General features: G+C 36.5%; 1 protein-coding gene across 1 annotated transcript in view; it reads right to left on the bottom strand.

Moving 5' to 3' along the window:
- Positions 1-2,001: 2,001 nt before the first annotated feature.
- The window catches only part of ERI1 (exoribonuclease 1), a 28,582-nt gene continuing 7,317 nt past the window's right edge, over positions 2,002-23,266 (bottom strand). Inside the window, exons 3-7 of the mRNA XM_037525994.2 lie at positions 21,333-21,543; positions 17,275-17,358; positions 15,183-15,292; positions 11,822-11,936; positions 2,002-10,021 (exon numbers count right to left, since the gene is read on the bottom strand). Of these exons, the coding sequence (XP_037381891.1) occupies positions 9,779-10,021; positions 11,822-11,936; positions 15,183-15,292; positions 17,275-17,358; positions 21,333-21,543 (763 nt within the window). The 3' untranslated portion in view covers positions 2,002-9,778. The remainder of the gene's footprint in view (positions 10,022-11,821; positions 11,937-15,182; positions 15,293-17,274; positions 17,359-21,332; positions 21,544-23,266) is intronic.

The raw sequence follows: 23,266 nt of genomic DNA, 5'->3' as shown, positions 1-23,266 counted from the left end.
ATTCACAATCAAGAAAACCAAACTGGGCCTCCCTAGTGGTACAAGGAGTTAAGTCTCAGCACTATCAAGCTATCAGCAGCCACTGCAACGTGAGTTTGATCTCTGGAGAGAAAGCTACCCACAAGGCGTAGCAGACCTCTCCTGTCTCACCCCCTGCTCCCTTCAGCAGTGTATTTCAATCAATCTACCTGTTCTGCTCCCCACTGTCTCTGGTGAATCCTCCCAACACTTCCTTCCCACCCCACCCCTACCCCCTGACCCCACACCTCTGGTCTACACCCTAGCTCTTGTATGCATAAATAAAAATAAATAAATCTTTAAAAGAAAACGAGACTGATGGGCTAATTTGCTGGAGACAGTAGGGGAGAGTAGGTATGGTGCAGGTATGACGGTAAGGAGAATAGTGATTAGTGCAAGGCAGGTGGCTGCTATAAAAGCTGGAAGGCAGCTAGAAATTAGACTGTAGATGATCTTATACGCAAACAGAGCTGTGTTCTATCCTGTGAGAAATGTGAAAGTGTCTGAGATCAATGAGCAAGTTTTAGGAAGCTTTAAAAAAAAACAGCATGTAAGAAGAGACAACAAGAATCAGTTAGATTTCAGCTAATATGGGTAATTCAGATGGAAGCAGAAACTGGGGTAAAGATAATAATGTGGCTAGAAAACAGGAGGGGGGAGCCACAAGGAATTCCATGGTGTCAAGCTCATTTTCTGTGGTTCAAATGACAAAAATAAATCAAAAGGAAAGCAGGTTTGTGTTCAAAGGGGAAGGAGTCATCAAGGAAAAATGGACATGTGCAGGGGAAGGCTCAAACTCACTCATCTGCCATCCCCTACTATAAAGAAAATCATGTACTTTCTCCTATTTTGTTCTTTAGCTCAGTGGAGGAGGGGAGATGATTAGTATTCTAAACTTGTTATTGATCACACCATTGATCATACCATCTGACGCCACAATGATTTATCAGTAGTCACCCTAAAGAAATTTTCCTAGAGAACACTCAGAAGTACATAAGCAGATCTAGCCTAAAACCTTGGAAGCATCAGCCTCATAATCATCAGTCTCCTACTCCAATCTTGATACAGGATCCATGAAAACAATTACCCTCACCAGTCAGTCCCAAATCAGTCAAGCTTAAGCCCTTTGACCTCTGTGCCTCACTACAGACTCATTAGTCTGCCTGGAAAAGCTGAGAAAGTTCCAAATACAAATCTTTTCTTTCCCCGCTGACCCAATTCCTAAGAAGTCTTGCAACTTGTTACCTTTGAAGTAACAGTATTTTGTGTTTGCTTCATTCAAAGAATAAACTTATTTCCTGCTATGTAACACTTAGTACAGACATTGAAAATGTCGTTTTAACTGCAGCAGGAAAATGTGCCCATTATGCAGAGAACCTTAAAGTATCAGATGAGCTGGTCAGTAGGGGAGGTAGCATAGCAAAGGGTAACACAGCCTCCAGTCAGTCTGCCAAGTTTAAAAACTCACTATTTAAACTTCAGCAAGTTTTTCTAACTGTAGAGATGATAATGCCTACCCTGCAGGATCCCTATGAAACCCTGGCTTAAAGTGCTTTCATTGTTCAAGGATAGATGCGATTCTTACTGTACCTTAACATTCAGCTCTAGGTTATCATACTACCACAGTTGATATCTTATTGATGGAATTTATATATTGCTCCATACCAAGAAAGCAGGAATAGGAAACTTGTTCTGCAAAGGGCAAGGTAGTATTTTCAGTCTTGCTGGTCAGTTGCAACTACTTAACTGCACTTTGTAGCACAAAGGCAGCCAGAGAATATACGCAAACACAAATAAGCATGGTAGCTGTATCACAATAAAACTTTACAGAGACTTAGATTTTAATTTCATGTAACAAAATATTATTAGTCTTTTGGTGCTTTTAACAAAAATGTAAAAACATGCTTAGTTTTTAGGCCATACAAAATCAAGAAGCAGGTTGGACTTGGCCTTTGGGTGCTCGTTTACCAGCCCAAGCTCTGGATTAACATGTTTATGGGCTTCGGAAGCTTTGTGGAGGCAGGGAGATTTGAATTGTTTCAGGATGCACAAGAAACTTCTTAGAAAAAATGCTGTCATTCACTTACTAACACTCAACTATGTGCAAAACATTTTTGAAATCACATGTGGTTGGAATCAAAGATGGAGCAGTCAGAGGCCCTGCTCTCAAGGAGTTGATAGCTCTCCAGAGACGGAAAGTATTCCTTCAAAATACAACCTATAGAGCTTTTACAGTGTATCCTGGCAGGCTAAAGACACAGAGAGTTCCTTTCCTTGGCAACTCTACCTACAGCCAAAGATGCTCAAAGTTAACTACCTGTTTCCTTCTCTCAGGAATTTCACTTTCAGCTCTTTCCCTCACCTCCAAATTATCTGTTTTTCATGATCATTTCATTCATGACATACCAAAGAGAGCAAGTCAACTGGCCCTAGTTAAAAAAAATGACCATTTAAACTAGTCTTCAAATATGACATTTCCCTTTTAATAAGTAACATGCTAGGGACTCCTGTGATTTTTCATTTCAATCCAGGTAGAACTTGTTCCTAGAAGATAAGTTAAACAGGTCTATTTTAGGGGAGGAAAAAAAGACACTTTAGTAAAATTTTTTCACAGTAAATGTTCTGAAGTATTTTATCCACAAGAATACAAAACAAATAAAACATGGACAAAATACAGTGCTTGGTACATATCTTAGTTGTTTCTAAAGATCGTGGATTTGAAATATTACAACAGAATCCTAGTCATCTCAATAGGTCATAACAAGTGAAAAACAGAAAGCAAAGATATTAAATAGGTAACAATTAAGAAAAAAAGTTGTTTGAAAATAAATTATTAATAAATATTATTGTTATGGCATGCAGTACATATTACACAATATTAATAAAAAACTGGTAAGGAAAATATTACTATTATTGGTTTCCAAGAATATTGAGTGAATGGCATTTCTCTTTAAGCATTTTCCTTATAAAAATTTGTAGGGGTCTCCCTGGTAGCACAAAGGGTTAAGATGCAAGCTATGAAGCTGTCCGCAGCCTCTGCAACATGAGTTCGATCCCCAGCTGCCCAGGGAGTTACCCATACGGCACAGCACACCTTTCCTGTCTCGCCCGCTGTTCCCCTCAGCAGTATACTTCAGTCAATCTGCCAGTTCTGTTCCCCACTCTGTCTCTGGTGAATCCTCTCACCCCCCACACCTCTGGCCTGTAGTCCAGTTCTTGTATGCATAAATAAATCTTTAAAAAAAAAATAAAAATTTGTAGTATTAATACCCTAAAGATAACAGAACACACCAAAAAAGTAAAAATCAGTACTCTAGTGTTTAACATTATCTTATTGAAAAGGTATAATGAGCAGGCACTGGTCTGAGAAAATTAAAAGTTGGTTTGACAAAAGGAATAATAAACTGAAGGGAAAGTTGGAGCTACTACAAATGCATTAGGGGAGTGCCATCAGCAGGATGAAGGGCTAAGAGGTCCCAATGCCAGTCTCCTCCCCTGCCCAAGAAAAACAGTAAGTAACTACAAATCAAAAAAAAAGGGGGGGGGCTCTGTTTCTCTAACTCTGAAAGAGTTCTAGTTTACAGGGAAGTAGGAAAACGCTACAGAGCTCAAAAATTGAGGATGGCCACGTAAGAAAAGCAGAGCAAGCACTTTGCCTGTCATCTCATTTCCCAGTCAAGAGTAGCTAAGTTTTAGAAGGATCCCCTCATAAGAATTTCACCCCATCGGGAAAAGAACAGAAACCCAGCAGGTCTTACCTTGTGGAGCTTTTGCTACTGAGGACCCCACAATCTTCCCCCATGCCACCACTGGTAGAGTTGCCCAGAGTCCCCTCTGTTCTGTCTCCAACTCAGGCTGGAGCTGTCACTGCAGTGAGACCTGATTCCAGGCACTGCCTTGCCTGCTCTCTGAGATCCAGATGCTGTAGGCCCCGATAACTGCCGCTGCTGAGCCCCACCCATGCTAGGCTAAAAGTTTGCCCACCATTACTGTGGCATCTGTCATCTTCCTTTCCGAGTTCTGTCATTCCGAGTCCCAAGTTATGCTTTGACTTCTATTACTAGGGCTGTTCCGCCACTGTTCTGAGCCTCACCCCTGGGTTCCAGGCATGGCTCTGACTTATCATAGCAGGGTCAAGCTGTGGCTGTTTTGCTACATACCTCTAGAGTCCCCAACACATAGTTTTAACAGGCTATGACCAGGAATGTGCTATTATTCTAATACAGTCATCTGGGGCCAGAGTTGGGGTCACACACCATCCCCAGGTAGTGCTGCTACTGCACTCTGTTCTTTGGCCCCATGTGACTACTGCATCCTACCATCCCAGGGCTTGTTGCATCTTCTGCTACATCTCTCCCTGCCTGAGTCACTGTGGCTAGCTGCAGAAACCTAAGCCTTGGTTCCATAGGCTATTTATACACACTTAAACTTAGACACCAGTGCTACTGATTTGCAAGTACATATGCCCAAGAATGCAAGCATTGTGATAGTTCCACACAGACCTGATCCAGGATCCCACTTCTGAGTGTCAGCATGCCAGACCAACAACCAGGAGTAATGCCCTCAGCCAGAACTTCCCCCCATGGGCAAAAAAAGGTGAACAGGAAGACCAGGGCAGCCTTTGTCTCTGATGACCCCAAGCGCCCCAGCCACCACTGTGACCCACAGGACCACAATAGTCTTAGCCATTGATGATCCCCTGTATCCGCTTGGTTAGCAAAGATGTTGCATCCCACCCAGTCGGTGTTCTCACAGTCAGTTTCAAGTGAAATTCTTTCCCACTGAAGCCAAGACCAAAGGCTGGAAGTGGTAACTGCTCTCTCAGACATGGAGATATCAATGCAAGCCATCAGAAACGTGCAAAAAAACAAACATGACACCACCAAAGGAACATAACATCCCAGTTACCCCAAAGAAATGAAGGTCTGTGAGTTTCCTGAAAAGGATTCAAAATAATCATTTTAAGGAAATTCAGGGAGATTCAAAAAGATGCAAACTCAGGGAGCTCAAGAAAACAATGCACAAACGAAATAAGAAGTTCGACAGACAGGAATCACAAAAAAGAACCAAACAGAAACGCTGAAGAAGACAGTGATTAAAAGGAAAATGCAACAGTTTCAATAGCAGACTCAATTAGGCAGAAGAATTTGTGAACTTGAAGACAGATCTCTTGATACTCTCCAGAGGGGAAAAAAAAAAAAAAATTAGAATGAAACAGTGAAGAAAGCATCCATGAATCATGGGCTACCATCCAGTGCAACGGCATCCACATTAGGGGAATTCCAGGAGAAGAAAGCAACCAACAGAAAACTTATTTAAGAAAATAATGGCTGGAAACTTCCCAATTCTAGGGAGAGAAATGGTTATCCAGGTACACGAAGTTCAAAGACAGAATAAAAATAGATCTTCATCAAGATATATTATAATCAAAATCTCAAAAATCAAAGAAAGAGGTAATTGTCAAAGCAGCAAGAGAAAAAAAGACCAATCACATACAAGGGAATCCTGACTAGGCCATATGCAGGTTTTTTTAGCAGAAATCTTGCAGACTAGGATAGAATGGGACTACAGTCATACATCCCTTAAAGATACTACCGTCAATGACAGACCATGTATACAAAGGTAGTCCAAATAGGCACTATCCTACAGCCTGGGTGCGCAGTAGGCTGTAGCACCTAGGGAGCATCATTACACCCTGACATTAGCACAACAAAATCATCTGACAAATTTCTCAGAATGTATTCCTCTTGTTAGGCGATACATGACTGTATATCTGAAGTGCTCAAAAAAACCAAAAAAAAAAAAACCCCGAAAAAACCCTGTTAACTGTACCCAGCAAAAATGACTTTCAGAAATGGACTTTTCCAGACCAAAAAAAAAAGTGAGAAAATTTATCACCACTAGTTCTGCTTTACAGGAAATGCTAAAGGGAGTTCTTCAAGCTGAAATGACAAGATGTTCATTAGTAAGATGAAAATGTATTAAAAGTATAAAATTCACTGGTAAAGATATTCAAATTCAAAATACTCTTAATAATGCAATGATGGTATGTAAATCACTTTGAACTCTAGCATATAGGTTAAAAGACTAAAATGTTAAAAATAAACGCAGCTACAGTATTTCATTAACAGATATGTAATGTAAAAAGATGTAAATTGGGATGTCGATAATAAAGTCTGAGGCACACAAGTAAGTGTGTAGATCTTTAATGGAATTGAATTTGTTATCAACTTGCTTAAAACAGACTGTTAAAATATAAAATGAATATGAAAGCCTCATGGTAACCACAAAGCAAAGACCTAAAGCAGTTACACAAATGATAAAAAAGAATCAAAGCATACCTCTACAAAAAATCATCAACTCACAAAGACAGAAAGAACAAAGGAACTACAAAACAGTCAGAAAACAATTAACAAAATGGAGACAGGAAGTCCTTTCCTAGCAACAATTATTCTAAATGTAACTGGTTTAAATTCTCCAATTAAAATACATAAGAGTGGTTGGAGGAAAAAACAAACAAGACCAAATAAAAGTCAAGTGTCGCTCAACATTTCAATGATGTGTCACATACATGACAGTGGTCCAAAGAGACTATGCCATACAGCCCTGGTAGGCTTACCATCTAGGTTGGGGTAATTACACTCTGACAGTCACACAATAATGAAATCAACTAACAATTCTCAGAATATAAGTGATACATAACTATGTATGCTGCCTAAAAGAGCTTCAATTCCCCAAGCTTTACAGACACTCACAGGCTGAATGTGGAGGGATGAAAAAAACACAGTCCATGCGCAAAACAAGACATCAGAGAGCAGTGATAGCTATACTTCTATCACACAAAACAACTGACTCAATAGCAGTAATAAGAGACAAAGAAGGTCATTATATAATGATAAAGGAATCAATTTATCAAGAGGATATAACAATTATAAATATATACATTCCCAATATTGGAGCACCTAAGAATATTAAACAATTATTAACAGAACTGAAGACAAAAGACAGTAATGCAATAACTGTAGGTAACTTCATACACTCCACTTTCAATAACAAATCATTTAGAAAATCAATAAAGGAATAAGCTTGAATGACATTTTAGACCAAATGGAACCCAACAAGTATATACAAACATTCCATTCAACAGCAGCAGAATATACATTCTTCTTAAGCACACGGTGAACATTCCTCAGAATAGATCACATTAGGTGACAAAATAAGTCTTAACAAATTTAAGATTAAGAAAAGATCAAGTATCTCTTCTGACTGCTATGGTAAGAAACCAGAAATCAGTTACGGAAGATGGAAAGTTCACAAATATACTGGAATTAAACACACTTCTGTGAAAAGAAGAGAATAAAAAATATTGAAATAAAAATAGTGTGTATATATATATATATATATATACACACAATGGAATATTACTCAGCCATATAAAAGAAATCCTCGTATTCACAGCAATGTTGGATAAGCCTAGAGTGTTAAATGGAGTAAGCCAGATGGAGAAAGACAAATACAATATGGTATCACTTACATGTAGAATCTAAATACACACAAAAGAGCCATTTTAAAAGAAACAGAAAATAGAATGCTGGCTGCCAAGGTCTGATGGTGGAAATAGGGTGATGTAGGTCAAAGGGTAGAAATTTTCAGCTGTAAGAATTAGTTCTGAGAATCTAATATAAAGAATACAAAGCATGGTGACTATACATTAATAATATAGTACTGTATACTTGAGGATGTTGAGATAAAATCTCAGACATTCTCACCACCAAAAACAGTTAACTATGTGAGGTAATGGGTATATTAATTATCTTGAGCTTTGTCATCAATCCACAAGGTAGATATATATGAAATCATCACATTTACACTTTAAATATATATAACTGTATTTGTCAATTATCCCTCAATAAATTTAAAAAGCTTCACTCGATAAAATAATTGGTTAAGCCAAAAGGGTATTAAGAGCTAACATTGAAAGTCTAAAAAAGAAGTACAAAATGACCTTGCTGGTATTTGGGAAATTTGGCAAAAAGAAAATAGGCAAAGAATTAGCAGCTTGATGTAGAAACAAAAGAGGACAAGGTTCCTTTGCCATTCTCAGACATCCCAATTAAAGGTTTAGCCACTGATGAGCAACTCTGGAAGCTAGGGAAAGAAAATTAGTTGTGCCACAGCATGAACCTGAATTCTCTGGTAAGGTGGTTATATGGAAAACCCCTAAGGCGTGTGCCTAAAGAAGCCAGCGGCCACAGCTCTAGAGCAATTTGCTATTTTCTATTCCTTTGCCCTGGCACAGTAATTCAGTAAATACTTGAATAAAGTTCTTTAAAACTTTGAACAATTTATGGTAAATTTATATGGGGCTATTGGTAATTCAAAAAATCTCAGCACATATCTATTCTATTCTAAATCCTAAAATATCTAGATTTCTTGTTTCATTATAATCCATATCAGGCTGTCTTTGTACACTTGTTATTTTTTATATTATACTGACTCTATGACTATTACTCAAAGTCAGAAATTCTTTCTTTCAAGCAAGAAACCACAACTCAAACTAAAAAAACAAAATGCTTACTTTTCTCCTTTGCATCAGTTAGACCTCTATAAAACTGATTTGATTATAATATATAAATCATTAAAATAAAGCAGCATCACAATTATTATCAGAAAGTAAAGTAAAGCAACACTGCTAATGAAATTGTACCATGAAAGCTGTAAGGGAAACTCAATTCTGAAAATACATATTTTTAGCTTCTAGATAAAGAAGAGTTTTATTTTCTCAGCTCCATAAAAACACTTTTGTTTTTAGAATGTTAAGAATTAAATATTTAACATTAGTGGTCACTCACTATGTGAAATCAGTTTTCAGTAATAAAAACATAAGGTAGAAAACATTTCACTTTATTAACCTCACTCATCATGTTCTATACAAATACAAAATGAAGTGATGACCATTATTTTAAGTCTATTTCAAAGCATGGCCTCTTAGATCTAAGAATTCGGGCAGATATATGTCACAAGAGGGCAGGAACCCAAAAGTCCAAAATCACCCCACCGATGTATCTGTATTATAAGTTCCAGTTCTAGCCCTTACAGTCCTTTATAAGGAATTTTCTTCTGACTCTTCCTTAATTTCATCAGTAACTGAATTTTTAATCAGACCCTATAAATTTATTACAAGTCTTCCAATTATGAACTGAAAAGAAATGTGGCAGATGTGTGCCAAGCACTTTATGACATTCACAACACACAGCTGAACTTCACATATAAACTTCAAAACTCAAAAGCACTATAAAATTCTTAAAACCAAAAGCTAGTAAATGCCCACCTTCCAATCTTTTGTACATTTCAAAAAGTTAATTTAATCTACTGATGCTAACACAGAATTAATTATATATTCTAAGATTAATAAATATGACATTCGAGGAGAGCACCAACAAGCCTTTGTATTTTAAAACCAAAGAAACACAGCTTGGACACCTTAAATTAAAAATTTCAGTTCTAAGCAGGAACTCTTACTGTGTAACCAATACTGTTCATATAAAAAGTGCTGGTGGCAAAGAATTCAACATGCCCTCCCCACAAAATCTGTTCATATACATATATGTATATATATATATCTATAGCTGTATAAGATTCCAAATATTTAAGGTGCTTAAATTTTGAGCTAATTCAATAAGTATTCATCTGCTACCTCTTTGTAGCAACTCCAGTTAGAGTGAGTGAATGATCCAAGGATAAAAGAGCAAAAATGCTGTTATTTCCTAGAATGTGGCATTTGTGGAGCTGGAGTGCCCTCTAGTGGCAATGAAGAGGACACACTCATTAACTGTCCCGCATGCATTTTCTCATTAATTCGGAGTTCACATCCGTCCTGAAGCATTCTGACTGCTATTCGTGCAATGTTCTTTGAGTCATCAAGACCACTGTGAGGCCGTCCATCATAATCCATGCCTAGTTTCTCAAGCATGATTGTCAGTTTGGTTTGGCTTCTAGGAACCTGAAAAATAGTTTAGTAAATAAATTTATAGTATTGTATAAGTCACTGTAAAGTTAAAAACAAATTGAAAATTTACAGTTATAGCTTAACAAAATTAGGCAAAGGGTAAATACTCTTGTTCAAATGAAGCAAATAACATAAGCTTTCAGTTTTAAAAAAATGATTTTAAAATTTTAGATAAAAATACATATAAACAGGTATCAAAAATCCTCAAGCTTTGTGATTTAAGAAATCATTTATGAAAAAAGAATGTATTGTTCTAGATAGATTATCTAAATTGAAGCTCTACCTTTTAAACACAAACTTAATTCTTTTGCATGATTATTTTCCTGTAATGTATTATTTTACTTGACTGACTTTTTTTTTTAGTTTTATTTTTTTTATTTAAATAATAAATTTTATTTTTATATTCCCCATACAATTGCAACCCCCCCATTCTGACCCCAATCCCTCCCCTCCTGCCCCCACCCCCCAAAAAGTATCTCTGGTTCATAGTTTTTTGTTGATTTTGATATTCACTTTCTTATAGTTATTCATTTTCCTGGTGCCTTATTTAAGTTTTCTAGATTCCTGCTATGAGTGAGACCATCCGGTATTTTTCTTTTTCTTTCTTAAGATACATAGAAGAGGGCCTCCCCTGGTGGCGCAGCGGTTGAGCGCTGGGCTGCGGGGCTGCCCACAGCCTCTGCAGCACCGGTTCGATCCCCAGCCACCAGTGAGGGTCCCACAGGGCACACAGACCTCTCCTGCCACCCGCTGCTCCCCTCAGCAGTGTATTTCTGCTCTGCTCCCTGCTCTGGCTCTGGTGAATTCTCTCACCCTCCCGCACTTCTGACTGTACCCAGTGCTTGTATAAATAAATCTTTAAAAAAAAAAAAAAGATACACAGAAGAATTTTAGCCTTTCAGCCTTTCTAAGTAACTAAATAAAGGCAATAAAGATAAAGAAAGATAATATTGGGTGGTATGTCAATCTATTTAAATACCTAATCACTTTTACAAACATAAAAATCTTACACATTCCCAAAATTCAAATATCCTCTCCACCCCAATATTTGGAACCCAACAGCTATCTCAAACAGACAATTCAAGAAATAGCATACATATATAAGAAACATGGGCTTTCCTGGTGGTCTAGGGGTTAAACCTCAGAGCTATCACTACTTAGGCCTGAATTTGATTCCCAGCTAGGGGGCTAACCCACATAGGGCACAGCAGACCTCTCCTGTCTCACCCACTGCTCCCCTCTGCAGTGTATTTCAGTAGATCTGCCTGTTGTGCACTGGTGAATCCTCTCACAACCCCCCTAGTCTGGCCTACATCCTAGTTCTTCTACACAAAAATAAAATAATCTCTTAAAAAAAAAAAAAGAAACATGAAGATTAATAGAAAAAACAACTTAAAAAAAAGTGAGTTTTTCTCTTAGGAGAATAGGGAGTAGTCCTGGTGAGGGTCATGATAAAAGACAGCCATTTATTCTGTCTCGCAATACTATTTTTAAATTTATAATAAATACATGTATCAATTTTTTACACTGAATACTCCTACAGCTTCAAACCTGTCATTGAACAGTACATATACGCAGTTAATCTATTTAAATAATTGTAACAAGTTAAATGAGAAATACAGCTTATGTTCCTAAACAACTATAATCATTTACTAACTTGGAATCTGAAAACTAACAACTAATTACATGGCCCTTTTCTGTGAAAAAGCACATAGTAAATCACAATTTAACATACATGAAAAATATAATAAATTTATCAAGAACAGTATAATAAATAAAATACAGAAATTTTACCTTGTAGAAGTTTCCATATGACTTTCGAATATTGATCCACTTTTTAGCAAAAGGAGGATATTTGAGTCTACTTAGCCGGCATTGAATATTCAGGAATTTACTCATATCCCATGAACTTAAAAACAAGAAAACAAATAGATAAATACAACACTATTCTTACAAATGAGTACTTTAAGTCAATTATTTGTTTTTTATTTACACATCACCTCTCTCATAGTAACACATAACATCCAGCTTGGAAAATAAACCTCTTTTCTTCAAAAACACCAACTGAGAAGTAAAATTTAAAAAACAAAGAAAATACAAGTGAGGTATATTAAATTTTCCTTCATTAATTCTTGTTAGGTTCATTTTTTCCCCCCAATCACCATCCCTTGTGTCATTTTGATCATTTTTACAGTTCTGGCTACCGGGGCAGACCTCAATCTGGTGTGGTATATGGTCATAATTCTAAATTAACTGTGAAGTTTACTTTTAATGTCAGATTTATCACATGAAGTTCTTTGAGAAGGTGCTTTGAAACAAACCAACAAACAATGAGCAAAATTGTTGAAAGAGACAAGAGTAGTTGGCATCAAGCAGTTAATGAGCAACTTGATTACTATGGCATGTTTCTGTAACACTAATCAACTTGTGCTAGTATGAAATTGTACAGGTTTTAAATGGTCTGTCCAGAATCAAACATACTATACTATGATAAACACCTGTATACTTTAGCAGGACTATTGCTCATTAGTGTTTAAAATCAGTAACAGATTTCTAAACATTTCCCAAAACTTCTGTTTTTAAACACAATTATGACGTGATTAAATACAATGTTCTTTCCCATTGTATGAGGGGCCCTATATCCTTTACATGTAGGTGACATCACAACTTTAGTGTACAATCTCTCCATAGTTTGAAACAGAAGTTGATTAGGACTTTTCTTCAACCTTAATTACATTATAGTATATGAGCTATCTTTGCACAATGCTTATAATACTTGTTTTTGTTTTTTTTTAAGATTTATTTATTTATACAAGCACTGGGTACAGTCAGAAGCACAGGAGGGTGAGAGAATTCACCAGAGCCAGAGCAGGGAACAGAATAGGCAGAATGACGAAGTACACTGCTGAGGGGAGCAGCAGGCGACAGGAGAAGTCTGCATGCCATGTGGGACCCTTGCCCAGCAGCCGGGGATTGAACTGGTGCTACAGAGGCTGCGCGCAGCTTCGTAGCCCAGCACTCAACTGCTGCGCCACAAGGGGAGACTCTGTAATACTTGTTTTAATCTTTCTAATCCTCCCACTTAGCTTTTTATTTAACATGCTTTTTGTCACACTTTGAGTGCAGCACTACAGTGAGTGCTTTCACTTACTGCACAATACAATATGTATACAACTTAGAATAACACGTAGAAGATTATCAAGTAGCAAAAAATCTTACTCTGAATAGATTATCAAAGCCCTTGCAAATATAAATACAGCTTAAATATCTAGTCAGAAGTCAGAAGCTAAATGAATGGTACATATCATAACAGATGTAAGAGTTCAAGAAAAAAAGATCACTATGAGTTGGAGTGTCTGGAGTAAAAGACAAGGTGGGCTTTGAACAGTCAAGAAAGAGAACCTTCCTCCTGAAAAAAAAAAAGAAGGGAATGGAGGCATCACACTCCCAGACTTCAAACTATACTACAAAGCCATAATCATCAAAACTGCATGGTATTGGAACAAGAACAGACACACAGACCAATGGAATCAAATAGAAAATCCAGAAATAAACCCACAGATTGATGGTCAACTGATCTTTGACAAAGGAGCAAAGAATATGCACTGGAGCAAAGAAAGTTTGTTCAATAAATGGTGCTGGGAAAACTGGGTCGCTACATGCAAAAAAATGAAGCTTGACCACTACCTCACACCATACACAAAAACCAACTCAAAATGGATTAAAGAACTAGACTAAGACCTGAAACCATAAAATACATAGAAGGAAATATAGGCGAAACACTACGTGATATGCACATCAAAGACATCTTTGCAGACACATCACCCAAAGCAGTGATAGTGAAGGCAAAGATCAACAGCTGGGACTACATCAAATTAAAGAGCTTCTGCACAGCAAAAGAGACAATAACAAAAACAAAGAGAAACCCCACTGACTGGGAGAACATTTTTGCATACAACACTAATGATAAAGGACTGATCACAAAAATCTACAAAGAGCTGATGAGACTCAACAACAACAAAGAAAATAATCCTGTCAAAAACTGGGCAGAAGAGCTAAAAAGAAACTTCTCTGAAGAGGAAATGCAAATGGCCAACAGGCATATGAAAAAATGTTCAACATCACTTGTAATCAGGGAAATGCAAATCAAAATTACCATGAGATACCATCTTACACCAGTGAGAATGGCACATACTAAAATAACTAGCAACAACAAATGTTGGCGAGGTTGTGGAGAAAAAGGAACTCTCCTGCACTGTTGGTGGGAGTGCAAACTGGTCCAACCACTATGGAGAGTTGTGTGGAGATTTCTGGACCTACTAAACATAGAGCTTCCATATGATCCAGCAATTCCACTCCTAGGTATTTACCCAAAGGACACAGAAACATCAATTCCAAAGAGCACCTGCACTCCTATGTTTATAGCAGCACTGTTTACAATAGCTAAGCTTTGGAAACAACCCAAATGCCCAAAAATAGATGACTGGATCAAGAAGATGTGGTACATATACACCATGGAATATTACTCAGCATACAAAAAAGATAAACACATGCAATTTGCAGCAACATGGATGGAGCTGGAAGGGATCATGCTCAGAGAAATAAGCCAGAAAGAAAAAGAAAAATACCGGATGGTCTCACTCAGAGCAGGAATCTAGAAAACTTAAATAAGGGACCAGGAAAATGAATAACTATAAGAAAGTGAAAATCAAAATCAACAAAAACCTGGGGGCGGGGAGGGGAGGGAGTGGAGTCAAAATAAGGGGGTTGCAATTGTATGGGGAATATAAAAATAAAATTTATTTTAAAAAAAATAGAAAGAAAGAGAGCCTTTGAGTAGAGAGAAAAGGATGAATAAGTACACAAACGACTTCTCAGCTAGGAGTGTCATGATAATTTTAGTAAAGTTGTTTTAGTATTATGTATTGTTATGCATCTTTCTCTAATCCCCTAGTCTTGGATTAAATTTATCATTGCTTTTTTCCTTCTTTTTGATCCTTAGAATTAACATTAAACTAGAAATTAAGAAAGGAAAAATAATGCTTTCTGAAGGGAACTTTAGTACTGTTAGTAAGTAATACCTTTTGTGGAATTCTGAAAGTTAAGTGAAAGGGTATATTTAATCTTAAAAAACAGATTTAAAAAGACAACTTACCCATCTGTCAATATGGAATACTTATACTTTGTTCCTAACTCCTTTAATTTCATCCAGTCAATTACTTTTTTCAGTACCTGAGGGAAGGTATCAGCTCTGTCCACCTGATCCTGAAGATATAAAAGCAAAATATATTAAAAAAATCTGCGCCTTTACATAAAGTCGTATAAAAATACCTAGACATTGGAGGGAAAACAACAATGTGATGTTTTATATTCTTCATGATTTCCTTGTCCGAGGTTCACTAAACATTTCATTTTGAAGGCAATTAAAAATCATTTATAGCCAAGTATTAGAGACGAGTATCAATTGAAGTATGTAATCCTCCCAAAATCAGATTTAAGATAATCCCCTAGTGGCTCTCTCTGCCTCTCTTCTAATCTTCACTATCACAAAGTAATTTTTTTTCATTATTAGTTTTCTCATGTTGTGAGTCAAGTCTATGATTAAAAAAACTTGGATGACTGGATCTTTTGAGGGGGAGCGGAAAGAAGAGGAGGAGAGAGTGTTTTCCTTTCTAAGCTTCATTCTAGTGGCTAATTTTTCAGGGACAAAAAGGGAAATTTCTCTCAGCTAAAAGTTATACTCCCCTAAAGTTAGTCTCCTAACCTCAAAGCTCACATCTTTCTACAACATACTATACACCACTGCCAGACTGATCTTCCTAAAATGTAAATCTGACCCATCATTTTCATACCCAAAATTCTCCAAACACTTCCAAGGCTTTCAGGACAATCAGACTGTTCACAATCTGGCTTGCTTCTGCCTATCACTTCAGCTTAATTTGTGACACTTTCTTAACAATCCATACATATTTGAATGATTCCAAACAACTAACAGTTCTGCTGTCAGATCCAAAATGCCCAATCATTCTTTTCTGCCAATTTACCTACAATGACTCAGCCCAAGTCCACCAACTTGGGGATGTTTATTCCAGGACAGCCTTTCCATCCCCTCTGTCACAGACAGCCCATTTATAGATGCCCACAATAGCCTGAGATAAAACATTGACTTTCTAGCCATATTGTGACTACTGGTTTATTCTGTCTGTCCTAACTTAGATTGTGAACATAGGACAGACAATAACTTGACTATTTTTATACCCCAAATACCTTGGCAAATATTACAGTGCACTCATATAGTCAGTAAGTGAGTGAATGATTGAATAAAACAACTATGTAAATGAACAAAGGGTCTACCGCATTAGAATATAACCAAAAATCAGAGACTTTAAAAAAATAACTTATACGTAAAGTCAAATTGTAATAGAAAATTTTAATAACTTCATCTGCAAGTCCAGCATGGCAGTACTTATTTTACTAATGCTGCAAGCAAATGAAATCTTTATTTATTTGTTTACTTTTAGGGAATTTTATTTATTCTTGTATAGAAGACTGGGATATAGGCCATAGATGTAGGGGGTGAGAGAGTTCACCGAGACAGAATGGGGAACAGAACAGGCAGATCTACTGAAATACACCGCTGAGGGGAGCAGCAGGTGAGAAAGGAGAGGTCTGCTGTGCCATATGTGGATTAGCTCCCTGGCCCGGGATCAAACTCAGGCCTAAGTGGTGATAGCACTGAGACTTAAACCCCAGGCCACTAGGGAGACCTGCAAATGAAATATTTAGAGTTATCAATACAACTCCTTAAAAAGGAAAGTCTTAGAAAATTTTTACCAGGTTTAAAATCTGCTTTTTCTTTTTTTTTGTTTTTTAAAACAACTCTATTGGAGCATAACATGTGTACAATAAACTGATGTGTTTAAAATGTGGAAGTTTGGTAAATTTTTTGTGTCTGCATATATCATCTCTATAATCACAATGTTGAAAATATCCATCACCCCAAAAAGTGTCCTTCTGCTCCTTAGTAATCCCTATCATTGTCCCCAGGTAACACTGGTTTGCTTTCTGTCACTACAGACTAGTTTGCTTCTCTACTCTTTAATTATCACAGTATAAAAGATCTTTACCAAGCAAGGAAAGTATCATACTATTTTAAATATTTTTTACAATAATCTTTTTAAACTATGAAATCAATCCCTAATTTCAAAACTCTTTCATACTCAAAAAAAAGAACATAGAATTATAACCTGAGTGATCCCAGTTAGATTGATGCAGAAATCAGAAAGTTGTGTGTTAATCTCTGGTCTCACATACTGCTGAAATGTATCTTCCTATAAGGGAAGGACAGCAAGTTAAATGTTAAAATATTTCTATGACTTAAGATGCATGACACATGATATATAACAAATTCAGTCACAGGAAGTTGTAACTTCTAGGTGCTCACATACAGACTTTTTAGAGTTTGACAATTATGGATAATTCTCCACTACCAAAACACTCTAATTTTTTAATTAAAAAATTTCTTCTTAATAATAAAATTTAAAGAGAAAAGCCAAGTGCCTGGAAAGCAAGTTTCAAAACCAAAGTAAACATTTTCCTAAAAAACAAAGTGTTAATAATTTTCTTTTAATAGTTTAGAACTGTAAAAACCACTTCAAGATAGTTTTTTAAATGGTAACAAATTCTTTTGTGGCATGTTATTCTTCAGTTATAATGCTCTAGATTACTCTATAATGCTCTAGATTACTCTAGATTACTGCACTCTCATTTACTCCTCAGCAGTCCTTATTTTAATAGATTCCACTAAACTGAATTCTGAATACTCAAAATTTGACATGATATGTAGTAATTTACAAGCTGTTAATACTACATTTCTGTAGCAATTTTTAACCTCTTCAAACAGTTTTCATGCTTGTCTTCTCATTTTATACTCGCATTCAGTGAACTCTGGAAGGTCAGTATGGTTGAACATCATCAGGTTCAGATCTCTATGCGCTTTTTCTCTAAACCAATACTGGCTCCCTGAACCAGATTGCCCTAAGTCACTTGTTAAAAATTAAGGATAATTTCAAAACCTATAGGTTTCGAGTTAGCAACTTTTAATACTGTGTGGATATGAGAAAAAGACAAAATACTCTTTGTGACATAAGACTGAAAAATTAAGAAAAGTAAACATTTATACTTCCTAAAAATGAATATCTTTCTCTATACTAATGTATTAAGCTGAATTATAAACGGTTATTAACACCTGTAAAACAGCAAAGAACAGTAAAGAATATTCTTACTTCAAAAGTTAGATATTTACTTACCAGATATATCACAGAAGAAAAAATTTTATTTAATCTCACAGTTAAATGAAGTCTATATTCTTTTGTCAAATTTTTTTTATAATTTTAAAAGAAAATCTTTCAAAAATATATGGCAAAACTTTCCTTACTATTACAAGCTGATAATACTGAATATAACATTCATAAAGTTTTATTCATTATTTAACACTATTAACAGAATGATGCTATAGAGAACTAGGTAGGAGTATTAAAAAAAAAAATGAAGTAGAGCAGTTAAGGGGCTGTTGCAACAATATTATTAAATAGGTATCCAGATAGTCTTTATCTAGAAAATGAGGTGCAAGGTAGGGTGAGGAGGAAGGAAGGGCTGGAGGTAGGAGGAAGGGAAGGAGCAGCAAGCCCCCTGAAGGAGAGGAATCAGAGCCAAAGCTCTGGCAGGTGCGGAGGTAGCACATGTGGGGCTTTTCTGAGAAACAGCAAGCAGGTCAAGATAACACAATTAGAGGCCAGATCATATAAGGAACATGGTTTTTACTCTGAGTGAAATGGAGAATCACTGATGGGTTTTAAACAGAGGAGTGAAATGATCTTACTTATATTTTATAAGGATTAATCTGGCCACTAAGTTAAGAGTTGGCTATCGGGAGACAAGGATTAAACAAAGACCAGCTAGATGGTAAATGCAATAAATGCAGACAAAAAAATGATCAGGGCTCAGATAGGAGTCATTGCAATGCAGTTAAGTGGCTGGGTTCTGCATATACTTTGAAGGCAGAGAAACAGGAGTCAGTGTTGGTCTGGGTGAATGAGAAAGAAACAGCTGGAGTAAAGGACATCTCCATGGTTTCTAAAATGAGCATTAGAAAGACAAGAATTGGTGGGGGCCTCCCTGGTGGCCTCGGGGTTAAGTCTTAGCGCTACCACCCCACCGCCAAGGACTCAGTTCCATTACTGGCCACAGAGTTATCACACAGAGGGCGCAGCAGACCTCTGCTATCTCACCCACTGTACCCCTCAGTAGTGTATTTCAGTAAATCTGCCTGTTCTGCTCCTCACTCTGTCTCTGGTGAATCTTCTCACCCTCCACACCTCTGGCCTACACCCCTGTTCTTCCACACACAAAAAATAAAATCTTTTTTTAAAGAAAGTATCATTACTCAAGCTAAGTAAGGCAGAAAATAGGGTAAGTTCAATTTGTGATATGTTAAAGATGTCTGTTTAAATGTCCAAGTAGAGATGTCAAATAGGCAGTCTGGGTTTGAGACAGAGGTCCAGGTTGGAGAGATCTATTTGGCATAGATCAGCATTATAGTATCTAAAAGTTAAAGAACTAGATGAGATCATTAAAGGGGATCTATAGGGAAAAGAGGAAGTAGGTTTGAACCCTGAGGAGTCTGCCATTAGGAAGCTGGGAAGAAAAGGAGGTAATAGCAAAGCAAATGGGAATCCAATAAGGCTGGAGAAAAATCAAGAGAATGAGGTATACTAGCTGTCACTTGAAGAAAGTGCTTCAGGTACAGAGAAGTGAAATTCTACCAGAATTTAGGTAAAGGTCAAAGATGACACTGATAAGTGATTTTAATGGAGTGATGGGATTTAAACCCCAGTGGTGTCAGTTTAAGAGAGAATGGGAGGAAACAGAGACAGAAATACACATAATTTCTTTAAAGAAATTTGATGTGAAAGAACAAAGAAATGGCATAAATGGGAATGAGTGAAAGCTTTTTATGTAAAATAACGTGTCTGTATATGACAGGAATATAGTAGGAAGCAATAAATCATTAATGTGTAAATGAGAAAAGGGAATTGCTAGAGCAGTGGAATCTACTGTGAAATGCAATATTATTTACCTTCATAGCTGATGTTTTTTCCTTTTCATTTATTAACCTCTAATCTGCTTTGAACAATAAAATTATGTAAATAGAATGATTAAGAATATAATTAAAACAGGCTTTGACAAGACTTAAGGAAAAATTTGTGCATTTTAATACATAAACTATTTAATACTTAATCGCATAATACTTAACAAGAGAAACCACAGAAGTAACTTGAGGGTAGCTGACATGTTAGATTTTACAAGGCAAATGGTATTCTTTGAGAATTCTTGCTGACTTTCTGAACTAATAATGCACTAACAACTACCTAAAGCATATATACATACATACATATATATATACATATATATATAAATAAAATAAGCTAAGGTTCAAAGAGTCACTACCCCATAAACTTTTCATTAGGGAGACGGATAGTTGTCAGTTGAAAGGTGATTTCTGAAATTTATTATTTTCAGAAATCAGAGTACACATTAGTGTACTAGTGTTCATAAATGTAGGTTCTTAACCTGACTATATATCAACCAGAAAGTTTTGTTATAAAGCTATTTCAGGGCCTCCCTGGTGGAGCAGAGGGTTGAGCGCAGCCCTGTGGAGCTGTCCGCATTCTCTGCACTGCTGGTTTGATTCCTGGCCTGCCGGGGAGATGCCCACATGATGTGGCAGACCTCTCCTGCCTCACCCGCTGTTCCCCTCAGCAGTGCTTTCGGTCATCTGCCTGTTCTGCTCGCCACTCTGTCTCTGGTGAATTCTCTCACCCTCCCACGCCTCTGGCCTGTTCCCCAGTTCTTGTATAAATAAATAAATCTTAAAAAAAAAAAAAGCTGATTTCAGGGCCCCACCACTTTTACAAATAAATCAGAAACTCTAGGACTAAGATCAGGCATCAGGTTATTTTGTTTTTGTTTTGTTTACTCCCCAGGAAATTCTAATGTCCAGCTAGATATATGTTCCAAGCAGAGGAAAAAAAATACTGTAATTTTGGCTACTGGCAAATGAGTAGACTATGAAATTATTTATTATACTTTTTCTATTTATCAAGCTGAAACAAAGTACACAGCAAAAGCAAAAACCCACTTTAGAATGGTAACTCTAGCTAAAACTACAAGTGAGATCTCTGCCTTTCCGGTGAATCCCAGAAATTGCTATAAAAGTGCAATTAAAGTATAACAATTTACTTACTATTTCTAAGGTATGAGTATTCAACAAGACAACAGGAAATTCAATTATTTCATGGATGAATTCAGGTGGGTTCCCTTCTTCACAAGTGGCTTCAAAGTCAATGATACAAATGTAGTCATAGTAACTGTCAGTACAACTGTCCTCTTTCAGCATCAGTTTCTGCTTCTTGTAATAGTTTTTCAGCCTCTTCTTTAGTACATCCTTTACTCCCCTAAGGAAAAATAAGAACAAAATTAAGTTATAGGCGAATTTTACAGTCAAGAATCTTAACTCTTTCCAGTGTATTGGCTTAAACAATGATAGTCACAATACACAATACAATTTAACAAATATTAGCAAAAATAAATGCAAAGAAAGCAAGATTCAAAGCTAAGTCAGGAAAGAACTAATTGTTAAAAAATCAATAAAACATCAGTGTTTTCCTCTGCAAGTAACTTTTTACTTATGTAGTATAAAATAGCATTTTCTCCTATATATACTGATATTTCAAACCCTAAGTCTTGTCAACATACACTGCCTATACGCCCATTATTACCTTATTTAAAAAGATGACATACATGATACAAAAACTGAAATTAACAATGAATTATTACACTGATCAAATACAAATTTCAGAGTATGAAAATTCAGTTAAACTGAACTTACCACGCTATGTCTTTCCCTTCTTATGACTTCTGAAAGTGAGAGAGCGCAACAAAACCCCATAACCATGAAAGGGTTATAACTTAAAAGCTGAATGCCTAGGACCTCCCTGGTGGCACAAAGAGTTAAGTCTTAGCATTATCAAGCTATTACCAGCACAACGAGTTCAATCCCTGGTCAGGGAGCTGACCCACATGGCACAGCAGACCTCTCCTGTGTCACCCACTGTTCCCCTCAGCAGTATGAGTAGATCTGCCTGTTCTGCTTCCCACTCTGTCTCTGGTGAATCCTCTCATCCCTCTTACCGCCTGCCCCAACCCACCTCTGTCTACACAACAGCTCTTGTATGCATAAACAAATCTTTTTGAAAAAGCTCAATGCCTATTAACTACCTAACTAGAAAAACTAACATAGAAGATATCAATGAGTGAACCATGTCCACAAGAATACTGTCATACTCAGTAGGTCCTAATTGGAAGGCTTCTTAACTTATCTTGAGTATAATATTTAGGACATTACGCGTATTTTCAAAATATATGTACCACAAACAGGAAGGTGTGGAGGGGAAAAGGTTGTTTTAAATAGGTAACAATGGTTGATAATGTTGGTCATGTGCTTCATACATTACGTTTCTTTAAAAACTGAAAAGTCACACCCGATACTAGAATTTGCTTGGATGTTGCTTGGGTGCTATTATGATTTGCAGATATAAAATGGTAGTAAAAATAAGAACTTGCCCTAATTAAAATTTAACAAGGCATTTTGGTCACATCACCCATTAATGACTATTAAAAATATTTGTTGGCCTTTTGTTTTCCTTTTTAAACTACCATTGAAAAAGAATCCAAAGCATGAAAGGAACCAATAATTAACCATGTAGATGTTTTAAGACAAAATGTCTTAATATGTTTGTTTGCCATTTTCCAAATTACTAAAACCTAGGAAGGAAGTTTAACTCCTTCCATTAGTGAGTGACTATGTCATGTGACAACTTTAAATGACTTTGTCTTTATTCCTTTTGCTTGGAGAAACTACATCCATTAAAGGATTACCTGCAAGCATAGCAGCAACACAAATACACCAGTTGCTCCAGAAAAACTTGCCATCTCCCTTGCTCATTCATATCTAAATAACCACCATTTCTGTCAATTCCAATTCAGAATCTGATTGTCCTTAATTCTCTCTGGCATATTCTGCCATTAGCTTCTTGGACAATGGCACATTACTTCACTATCACAATCAGTCTTCACCTTAGGAATTAAGAACTAATGCCAATTCCCTGCTAAAATACC

The sequence above is a fragment of the Talpa occidentalis genome, unplaced genomic scaffold, assembly GCF_014898055.3.
Source record: "Talpa occidentalis isolate TD23 unplaced genomic scaffold, MPIMG_talOcc4v2.1 talOcc4.4, whole genome shotgun sequence".
NCBI classification, from domain to species: domain Eukaryota; kingdom Metazoa; phylum Chordata; class Mammalia; order Eulipotyphla; family Talpidae; genus Talpa; species Talpa occidentalis.
This window is presented reverse-complemented; position numbering and strand designations above follow the sequence as displayed.